Source organism: Equus caballus, chromosome 29 (genome assembly GCF_041296265.1).
Source record: "Equus caballus isolate H_3958 breed thoroughbred chromosome 29, TB-T2T, whole genome shotgun sequence".
Classification (NCBI taxonomy): Eukaryota; Metazoa; Chordata; class Mammalia; order Perissodactyla; family Equidae; genus Equus; species Equus caballus.
In genome coordinates this window covers 26,553,275-26,564,464 of record NC_091712.1, presented here as the reverse complement: position 1 = coordinate 26,564,464, position 11,190 = coordinate 26,553,275, and the positions used below count along the sequence as shown (strand labels likewise).

The following is an 11,190-nucleotide window of genomic DNA, read 5'->3' as shown; positions in this document are numbered from 1 at the left end:
TGATGAGGAATTTAATCTTGAAAGAAGTGAACTACAATGAGGTATTATTGTAGCACTTTGATGTAAAATCAGAAAGACACTGAGCTTGAAAAAGCATAATATTGTTATCACTTAAAACTAACAGGAGAAGTTATGTCGGGGGGAGACAGACATCGACTCACCAATGTAAGTACATGGAAGCCAGGATACACCTTTGATGCGATTTGATGTAAGTTGTCATGATCAAACTAATACCCTAGGTTTTATCAACGACCCATGCTCCAAGAAACCAGGTGAGAACCAAGAAGAGAACCATTTTGTTATATCCTGCATTTATTTAAGCAAACCGAATGTGTAGAGATAGGAACTTAAAGCGTTATAATGTTTTACAAATACAGAAAGAAGACACAGAATAATAATACCCTGAAGAGAGGGCATCTGAGAACGCAGTTCTATCATAGGAGAACACTTGCAATGACCACATTGAAGCCATGGCCGACACATCCATCTGTCATTCTTGTCCTGACATCGTTCAAGTAGTTTTAATAGATAAATCAGTGATTTGCTTTTAAACGAATAATAATATTAATGATTATGGTAGCCTTGAAGGGTTTGTGAGTGACTATACTATACATACATGATGCTAGGCTTAACGTGTTATTTCAATGCCACTGTACAGTATGCAGGGGGAAATAATGTCTTATTACACAATTACTGTGACATCCACTAACGTGTGAACTAGTTTGCATAGGTTAGTCCTTTGGGCAGCACGATGTTGCTCTAGTCCACCAAGGCTTAAAGATTCACAGTGTAGAGGAAAAAAACATGAATTAAAGCATTTCTACTAAAATATATTTTAATAGCTGGTGTTAACAATTTGCATAACAAAAGCCAAATTATATTAATAACATTGTATCATTCTGTAAGCCCTTTCATTTTAAAAACACTATGTGTTTCCTTGAAAACTGTATGCTCTCAAAGTGAGTACAATCTTGCAAATTAATCAGCAACCACAATTCTACAAATTTTGAAGCAAATAGAAGCCAAACTGCACAATGATTCAATTTTGCATTTTTATCACAGGTCAAAGACCAACAGTTCTATACGTGCCTGTAACCTCCCTGGTGCTGCTTCTAAATGCTCAGTCATTCATTGCATGGATACTGAAGAATGGGACTATGAGACAGTTTTCTCTTTTCCTTTGAAGTAAATCATTCTTAATGGCAACTGGATTACAAAGAAGTATATACTATGCAAACTGGATACCATATATCAAACACAAAAAGCATAATGGAATTCCCAAGAAGTAATTCCCATGAAGTAATATGGACAATTGGGGAGGAAATTTACCCTGGGGATCCTTCTAGGTTTGTGGATTACAGTAGTTGAAGCATCATGGAACCACGGCCACAGAAGCATCATACAATGTCTTGATTTTTTGATCATCAACAATTAACAGTTAATTGCCTAGAAAGGACCTTAACCGGCATGGAACACTTCAGAAAGAACTTTCATTTTAGCATTCTTAGTTTACATAGCTCCTTACTTAACGAAGCTTTCTCACCTCCATGTCACGTAACCCCAAACAACCACACTCTAGCCACTTTTAGATTATCAGAAGCAAATAGCTAAGGTATCGTGAATTTATGAAGTGAATTTCATCTTGTGTAATGAATTCAGCCTCATAACATAATTCTTCTATCTCCCAATAGGCATTTTAAATCTCAAACCTAAAGTTAATGTTTATGCATCTCAACTATATATAAATCCACAAAGAACCTTTCAGAAATAGATGGAAAAAGTCAGTATTTTCTAAAGTTCTAACCCTTATAAGGGAAAATACAAACAGCTATCACCTTTCATATCTGTCAGGAGCATCTCGCTTCCCCATCATAAAAATACCAATCACGTATAATAAAATATTACTATAGAATAGGCAGAGGCTTGCTTGCTTGGTTTTCCTTCCAAGACCATAATGGATTAACAAGGGTAATCAAAAAGGCACCTATTTTTTAATATATCTATATTATAATTTTGGTATAAACTATAACCACTTTATATAGGGATGTGTTATTAAAGGATCATACACATTTTCTTTATCTTTTCCTTAAAAATATTCCACTGGAGATGTACGAACCTGAAAAAGACATGGGCCTCTTGAACTTCCACTATCTGTTTTAGAAAAGTCTGCTAGCCAACTCCCAGAGTGTTGTCAAACTCAACACGGAGAGGATAAGGAAAGAAAGACTGTGGTGAAACTGGCAGAACTGCATCTTCATCATCTTCAAGCAAGGAACCTAGCGGCCAAAGAGAGGCTGGTCTAATCTCATGCATATTCATAGAAGGTGCTCATGGAAATTGTGCTTGCAAATTCCTGTGCAGTCTCTGGAGGTGGGGGAGGCCTGAGAAGGTGCAGGGTCTGCATGGAGATCTGACAACCAGATAAATATTTCAACCTGGGCTACACCTCAGATGAGTAAACAGGAACAAGACAGGAAGAATTCGTTTTGCCGCAGGTTAGAAATAGAAAGCTTCCCCAGAGAACAATAATTAGTAAAAACGTTTCCTACAAAAACTGACAACAAAAGCAATCTATTCTGTTGCTATGCTTTTCTCAAGAGAGATGTGATCCACATCCGGTTTTGTTTTTGGAAACTTTGAAAAGCGTATCAAACTGCTCTTTGTGCTTTCATCAGTCTTGAGAACACATCGAATTTAGGAAGTCAGGCGCATGCTCTCTGTGCTTGGGTATCTACACGGTCTTCTTGAACTGGATTTTTAAAACACTTGTTTTTAAACCCGTCTTCAGCTGTTAGCATCACACAGGAGATGCCTGTTACCAAACTGAAGGTGGGGAGGGGGCGTGGGGAAAGGGGAAACGTTCGAGAACGCAGGTTTGAAAAATGATGCTGTAAAAATAGCACTTTGGTATCTTACATATCTGTTTCCTATATTTCTGCTGAGATGCTTAATATCCTGACAAGCTTTAGTAACAATGAAAACACTATCAAGTTACAGCATCGGGAGCATGTGACATCTTGTTCTCCCTTCCGTCTTTATCATAAAATAACTGCCCTCTAGTTAAATGCTGTTCAGATCTTAATTCCTAAAGGCTGGAAGCAAAAACATCTTGCTATGCAAACATTCAGTGAAGCTTAACAGTTTAGGAGATTTATTTCCCAAATAAGTAGTGACTCTTACACTGAATGAATCTGATTTTGAAATCAGTGGATGAAAAAAACAACAAAACATCAAGGTGCTACTTTACTATAACTTTCCCGATTATAATCATTTCAAGACAATTTCCTTTGAGTTTTCTATAAATGTGCTGTTTATCAAAAATTGTACCTGTCCTACATTTTGTCTGCAAATTGAATCAACAACTACTCTTTTTTATAAACACAAAAAGTGGTCTAACTGGGTGAAACATAAATATTTACTTAATGATATAATAAAATTGAGCAAGCTTATTGCCCTCAGTTTTAACACAAAAATTTTTGCAAGAATATTGCAAGTTCAGTTTGTCGTTGTAGGTTTGTGTACAAGACACCAAAACAGATATGGGGTTGAATAAATTTAATTATGACTGATCACTTCAATGATAGGAAATCAGTCAAGCTGGTTATGGGTTATCTGTGAAACCCCCTCAAAAAAATCTCTAGTCATTTGCCTGAATTTTATGTCAGTGTCATGTAGATGCAGCTTGAGTGTAATAAAGCTTATTTCTCTTTTAGCTAGGTAAGATGAAACTACAGATTTTCAAAAGTCTGTGCTAACTTTTCAAAGGTGTCAGTGAATTAACATTTGCCTTTGGACTAAGAAACATTTCAATCAAAGATATTTTACAGGATATTTTGTTAATTTCTTTGACTATATCATGTCAGACAGATATCCCCAAGACCCATACATTTTATGACATTTTTGTAACTTTGATTTCTCGGTTTTGTCACAACTATAGAGTCAGACCCTACATGAATGCTACCCTGTTGCAGGTCCCAATAAATGGCACAATCAGAAAAACTCAGAGTTGCTGTTGGATACTAATCTCTCAGCTCATCTTGACTGTGGACTCCAGGTGCAACTTCATGACCCGCCAGCAAGGGCGCAGTCATGGCTGTGAATCCAGCAAGAGCCTGCAAGGTCACTCATTGGAAAATCAAAATGTGACAACAATCTTTTTTAGTGAACAACCCATTGGGCCTGTCCCTAAAATCTCTGATGGCATTCCTATCTCACCCCCTGAATGTGATTTAGAAAATGAAACCCAGAAAGTGGGAAGGGAGTCTTTTCATGAACCAGTTTCAGTGGCTAGATTTCCATTCCAGAATCTGAATACCATTTTCTGAAAGAAGAAACCAGATCATCTCTCCCTTTGTGGAGCTGGTAATTTCTTGTCTGCTGGTTTTTTCCAGCACAATTCAAATTCCATGCTGTCACTGGCTCCCGTGAAGTTTTCCTTACATTTAAATCAACAGCGGCTTTAAGTTAATGAAAGCTGTTCGATAAACATCTAAATCACTTATTGACTAGAGTATACATCTATTTCCTAAGGTGTAAATCCTTCAAAACTAGAGTGCAATGCAGCAGAAGAATCTCAAGCAACTTTTCAAAATATGTTTTTCTGATGAGCTGGCAACTAGAGGAAGGGTTTTAGATATCAGCCACACTTTTTGCTTTAATAAGAGGAATGGGCAGTGCAGCTGCCTACATTACAGAAGCTTGAACCTACATGACATGCAACAGGGTAAAGGTTATTGGGAAATACTATAGATGACCTTAAGATTTGCCCTTTGCAGAGTAGCTGTGAAGTTATTTGGTCCTGACATTCTATGGAGCCAAGCACATACTCAGGTCCACAGAATGTAAATGGAGAGTAGGATACGCCTTGGTACAAATAAGCAATAAATAGACCCAAGTTGGCCGAGAGAACGAGGAAATTTCTTTGTTCGGTAGAAGTTTCTAGGTCCCTAAGGCCACCAGTCAATATAAATTTTAACCACACTGTCATTCTGCCACTGCTTACATTTCTTGTATTAGGCAATTTTCACTCGAATTGGAAATTGCCTGATGATTCAGAAGCTAAACGTTTTTGAATTATTGGCTGTGTTACTGAATTAAGAGAACTGGCTTCTGGTGATTCCAAAGTGACAGCTAAGAAGTTTCATATACTTGTTACATTTAAGGGACAATCAACATCTCTATTAAAGTCTACAAAAATACATTTCCCAGAAGGGTTCAGTAGCCAATCAAAGGAAACCATTCACACAATTAGCAGCACCAGGTCTCCAGACCTAATTATTTTGTTTACAGGAATTACTGAAAATGCTGCTGTTTTCAGCCCAGAAGTCATTCCTTCTTCCTGGTACCTGTGTGTCTAATTGTCAAAGGAAGGATAGATTATTGTAAAATAACTGCCAAGTTGTCTTAAAAGTATCTTCTATCTTTTAAAAAGATTAGGTTTAGTATACATTAGAAGAAAGCTCGAAGGGCAAGGAGAAATAATTAATTAACAAACTCAATGTAATTCGCTGGGAGCATCCCGGTTTTCCCAGTTCTCTGCACGGTGCCGTACATCCAGCCATCGTCGATGGGCTGCACGTTGACGATGTAGTCGCCGTCCCGGAAGGAGACCTCGTCTTCATCCTGGGCACTGTAATCGTACATGGCTCGGTAGGTCCTCTGAGAAAGGAAAGAAGGGGTCACACGGTGAATACGGAAAATAGTCACAGCCACAAACGCCAATCAACAAACCAACCCACACCTAAAGTAACTGCTAGGAATGTTTCCAAGATCTGCAAACCAGAGCCTGGTGTCCTAATTGTGTTCATCTCAAGGTTACTAGTCTAGCAAAAAGCACAATATTTGGGGGCCAGAATGGGGACAGAGAAAGCCACTAAATACAACGGCCAGCCTGTCAAAAAGTAAGCTTAAAGCAGTTAAGTCAACTCTCCCCAGCCTCAGATAACCCCAGAGAAGTTAAGTTATACAGATTCTCCACTACTCCACGTTCTTCAGAGAACAAGACGTGCCATAGGAGCAGATAGGTCCAAGTCACTGCCAGTGGTCCCCTGGCAGAGGCAATGAACTTTCCTTAAACAGGTACTAAGAATTTTTGTTTCCTCTTAAAAATACATAAAACAAATAAAAGAAAAAATCCAGAGGATACTGATTTTATAGGTTTTTGTATCACAGTGGTAGAAATTCAGCATATCAATGTTCTGAATATTGAGGTACATACAACTAAATCTTCGTTATAATGAGTAAATTTCTCGGTTCCTGACTTCAAACTATAGTGCAAAGCTATGGTAATCAAAACAGTATGGTATTGGCATAAAAACAGACACATAAATTAATGGAACAGAATAGAGGGACCAGAAATAAACCCACACATATACAGTCAATTAATTTATGACAAGGGACACAAGAATATAATATACAATTGGGAAAGGACAGTTTCTTCAATAAATGGTATTGGGAAAACTGGACAGCCACATGCAAAAGAATGAAAGTGGACCCCTATATCACATCATATACAAAAATTAACTCAAAATGGATTAATGACTTGAACATAAGACCTGAAATCATAAGCCTCCTAGAAGAAAACATAGGCGGTTAACTCCTTGACACTGATCTTGGTGATGATTTTTTGCATTTGACAACAAAAGCAAAAATAAACAAGGGAACTAAAGCGAAATGAAAAAGGTCTGCACAGCAAAGGAAATCAACTAAATGAAAAGGCAACCTACTGAATGGGAGAAAACATCTGCAAACCATATACTTGATAAGGAGTTAATACCAAAATATAAACTGAGTTTTATTAGAATGGTTTAAAATGGCCAGCTGTTTCTAAGTGCTCAGTCAAAGGCCAAGGGGCTGTGTCAGGAACCTGGGGAAACCACTTCAGCATGAGATGTCACTTGACTAGAGGACTTGGAACCCCGCTTCAAAACTTTACATTTAACCAAGGAATCAGTACTCCAAGATTTACAACAGGAGGATTCAAGGACATATGCTGGCCGTGTCGTTTAGGTTTTAGTGGCCATTTCGATTAATGTCAAGATTAACTAGTTAATATGACCAAATATTTGTGCTTTTCAGACCTGAATGAGATCATAATTGGCTAATACTAATCATGAAGTAATAATTAGGATATTGTCCTGGTAGATTCTTTGTATGTTTTATCGTTTACAAGTTTTCACATCACACCTTCCCTTTTCAACAGTTTACCTCTATACATCTTTTGCTTCCTTTGAAAGGGCTGTACAAAGAGTAGGACATCATCATTTATCCTTTATAGGAAAATGTAGATTATTCACTTCAACCCTATTCCACGTGTATTTATACCCTGGAGATGAAACGGAATGCTCCAAATTGACACTTACTAGATTTGGTGAGTGCTGCATTGACCTCATGGATGACAGGCTGGTCGGGTGCATGTACCCATAGCCTTGCGAATGGCTTTGCTGGTAGGCGCCAGGAAGAACAGGGGCTGCGCATTAAACACACACACACACACAAAGATTCCTTAAAATGAGTCTCAAAATACCCCTCCCGAGCCTTCAAGTGACTTCATGCTCTGCTACAACCTTCTGAAACAAAACTCCATTTTTAGTGTCATGTGAAATTTGGGTAGTGATGTTATAAGCCATCTCTAGATTAGTATAAATTTCAGTAATTAAGGATATATTTACAGAATCAGTTTATCATGCAGATAAAATACATTAGAAATATTTGTACTACTCTATTGCAGATGCTATGTTAAAACAACACGAACACAAAATGAAAATATTTCATAGTGCCATAACAAAATCACGTTTTCACTTGGTCATGTCATCCTCTTAGGCATTTTCTAAAATACAAATAAGAATCTAAAAGAATTTAATTGGATCATCAAACCAACAACAGAGTATAAATGTTTTCACTGGATCCTTCTCATACAAAGGGATGCTCTCAATATTGTGAGACATACAGCTGAATGTTGCCTTTACAAAGATGGTATACACAGCGTACGCGTAGCAACATATGTTTGTTTAGCAGTTAATAAGAAGTCTATATCCTTAAAAGAAACCTTTACTTAGAATGTTTGAATTCTCCATTTTATTTTGGCTGTATGTCAAGACTCAACAAGTCAGCTGAAGATGTTACAAAAGCCTAAGAAACCAACCCACTTAAAGAATTCATAAACATTATCCTTCTACATCAAAAAAAAAAAAAGTATCAAAATAGCATTCACTCACTTTGGGCTATTCTCACCATTGATTATGACACTCAAAAGACATAGTCCCTGTTTTGAAGAACATTGAATTCTAGAGAAATCAACACAGACGCTAGAGAAAAACGCCACAAAGTCAGCAGACGTATCTGAGCGTGTGTTTCTCTAAAGTATGTTTACGTATTTGTAACCAAAAGCATGAACTATAAATGAGGGTATTTTAGTAGTGTGCCCTTCATTATGTTTTGAATAATTATATGATACATTAGTTAAAACTTGTATGATATATGTGCTATAAAAATCCATAATAGGTTGACATTTTTGTTCAATCAGGTTGAGTATATAAAGTAATTATCATGGGTTGATTTATTCAGGACAGTTTTTATAATAAAAGAATAAAGCAGACGTAATTCTTGGGTATTATGAATAATTAATATTTTATAAGTGGCACATTCACTCTAATGATACATGAGAACATCAAACTTTAAAGAAGGTTAATCTTCAGAAAATTACAAATCATTAATGCATTCTCCAGATCATAATGATATTAGGTTGAATAGAGATTTTTTGAATAGTTCTTGAATTAATTCATATTACAATGTTGGTACAAGTTGTGTTTATTTAAGGTCTAGATGTTGCATCGAAGAAAAATTGCCAAGATCCTTACTTGGATTGAAGTATATCATAAAGTTATTAAAACATTAAACATCAAATACTTCAGAAAATAGCACTTTTTAACATCATCGATTCAATTTAAATATTTAACATCAAGAGACATCAAGAATATTGTCAAAATTTACTCATGAAGAAAAAATAATGAAATCCCCATAAATATCTAGGCCCACTTAATTAGCTGAGTATAAGAACCTTTTCCATATGTTGGAAGCCAAAGTATTGACCATTCATTTATTCACTCCCTTGACCCTCAGCAAATATTTATTAAGTGAGTTCGTGTGTGCACGGGGCTTACTACATTGCCTGTCACTTAGTAAGGCCTCCTAAATATGAATAATTACCACTGTCCACTATGTTCAAGGCATGCCAGGCATAAGAGGAGTGACAAAAACAACTGCCCTCTTAAAGCAGTGATGGCCCTGGACATCTACCCTTTGCCCAGCTGAAAAAAATGGCTCTGGATACTTAGGGCCTTTCTAGTTAAATATATTAGTGAATGACTCTGCAGGGAGGAAGAACTATTCCTCTCTTCTAGGCCCTTCTGGCTGGTCTGGAATTAAATTGACAAGACGAGGAGAAAATCAAACAAAGCTTAAAAATATGTATACACGGGAGAAACCCAGAAAATCTGAGTAACTCGCCAAAACAGTGGAAGACACTACCTTAAATGCCCTCTTCAGCTAAGGACAAAGGAGGATGTTGGGGGCAGTGGTTTGGGACTTCAAAGGGGAGGAACACAATTTACATGGAGATGGAAACGCAAATGTTTGATAAACAAATGTTGACCATGCCTTGCAAAGACGATGAGAGATGGAGGCGGCTTTGACTGAAAGGCCCTTGTTAGGTTCCACCCTGTCTATCACACCTAGTTTACATTATACTATATTGTCTTAGGGTATTAGCTCCTTCCTGGAGCAGGCCTTCTATCTCAAATTCTTTCAGGCAGTTATGGGGAAACTGAAAGTTTCTTTCAGAGACTTTTGTTCCTAAAAGAATCAAGCCAAAGAGACACATTTTGGGGTGGCAAATTCTGACCACCCCCCCCCCCCCCAACTCCAACTGCAAACCCCAGACTGGCTCTTCTGAACTGGTTTTTATCTATTTAAATAAGTCATTTCTTCATTAATTATTATTTTAATCTATCTGTAAATACAAAAGATTGAATAAATAGCCCTATAAACTTACTTAAAACAAAAACTTAAACCTTTGACCCTTTGTTATACTATTTAATTCTGACCATTAAATTTTGATGTACAGGTTAAGCACAACCATTTTAAAATATTTTCAGAAAAAACTAACAGGAAACATCAACAATGAAACAACATTTTTAAATATGCTATCTCATAAGCTGTAATGTTTATGCTTACACAGTTCGTCCATCCTAATTCCAGTTTAGTGCCCATCAGTCCTGACAATTCAAGAATGTTGTTTAATAGTGTTCTCTAATTTTGACTTTTAAAAATCAAGTATATTCATGCCTACTCAAATGCTCAAATCTGACCTTCAAAGGGAACATGTAGCTACTGTAAAATATAGCAGGAAAAGAAAGTAATGTATTTGTCCTAAATATGTGTGGCTTTGGGAGAGCAGGGGACAGAGTTTAGAATGAGAAACCTTGGAGTAAATATAATCTATCTAGTCCTTATGATGTCTTTCCATGGATCCATTTCCCTCTCTGGTTGCATCACTTAATGCAAGTTCCTTTGGGGTTATCAAACCTTGTTATCTCTCTCATACCTGCTGCAATAAAAAGAGGTTTTAGGAAGCTCCTATTAAGGCTACAGAAAACATAACCAAGAGCCCAGAGGAATCAACTCACTAAAAGCAAGTGCCAATTTAAAAAGAGGTAGAGACGTTGCATTTTTATTGTTTAGCTACACAAATGCATTCTATGAAATACAGATAAAACAAGCAAGAGGAAATTTAAAGCAACGGCTTTGGAAATTGTGTTTATTAAGAATTTGTTCGAAAGATTGTTATTCCACATGAATATGAGATTCCTTCCATGAAAATATGGAATTCAAAGGGTTTTGCAAAAGCAAGACGCAAGGCTAACTTTGTGGAATTCAAAGGGTTTCGCAAAAGCAAGACACAAGGCTAACTTTGCAACAAACAAGGACTTCTTATGAAAGAGTAAAACAAGCAGTTCCCTCTCTATTGAACTAGTGGTCAGATACCACCAACACTGGCACAGATGGATGATGATAAAAGTACGATGGTCTCCCAACCGAAGAGTCTTGAGTTTGGGAGTATTTTTTTTTCTTTTCTCTTGGTGAGTAAGATTGGCCCTGAGCTAACATCTGTGCCAATCTTCCTCTATTTTG

General features: G+C 36.9%; 1 protein-coding gene across 10 annotated transcripts in view; it reads right to left on the bottom strand.

Annotated features, from left to right (window-relative positions):
• Positions 1-294: 294 nt before the first annotated feature.
• NEBL (nebulette) overlaps positions 295-11,190 on the bottom strand; it is a 333,764-nt gene continuing 322,868 nt past the window's right edge. For all 10 annotated transcript variants that reach the window (XM_070255120.1, XM_023632250.2, XM_070255116.1 and 7 more), the window contains 2 exons: positions 7,362-7,468; positions 295-5,658 (listed from right to left, as the gene is read on the bottom strand). In XM_070255120.1, coding sequence (XP_070111221.1) covers positions 5,482-5,658; positions 7,362-7,468 — 284 coding nt within the window. In that variant the 3' untranslated portion in view covers positions 295-5,481. The remainder of the gene's footprint in view (positions 5,659-7,361; positions 7,469-11,190) is intronic.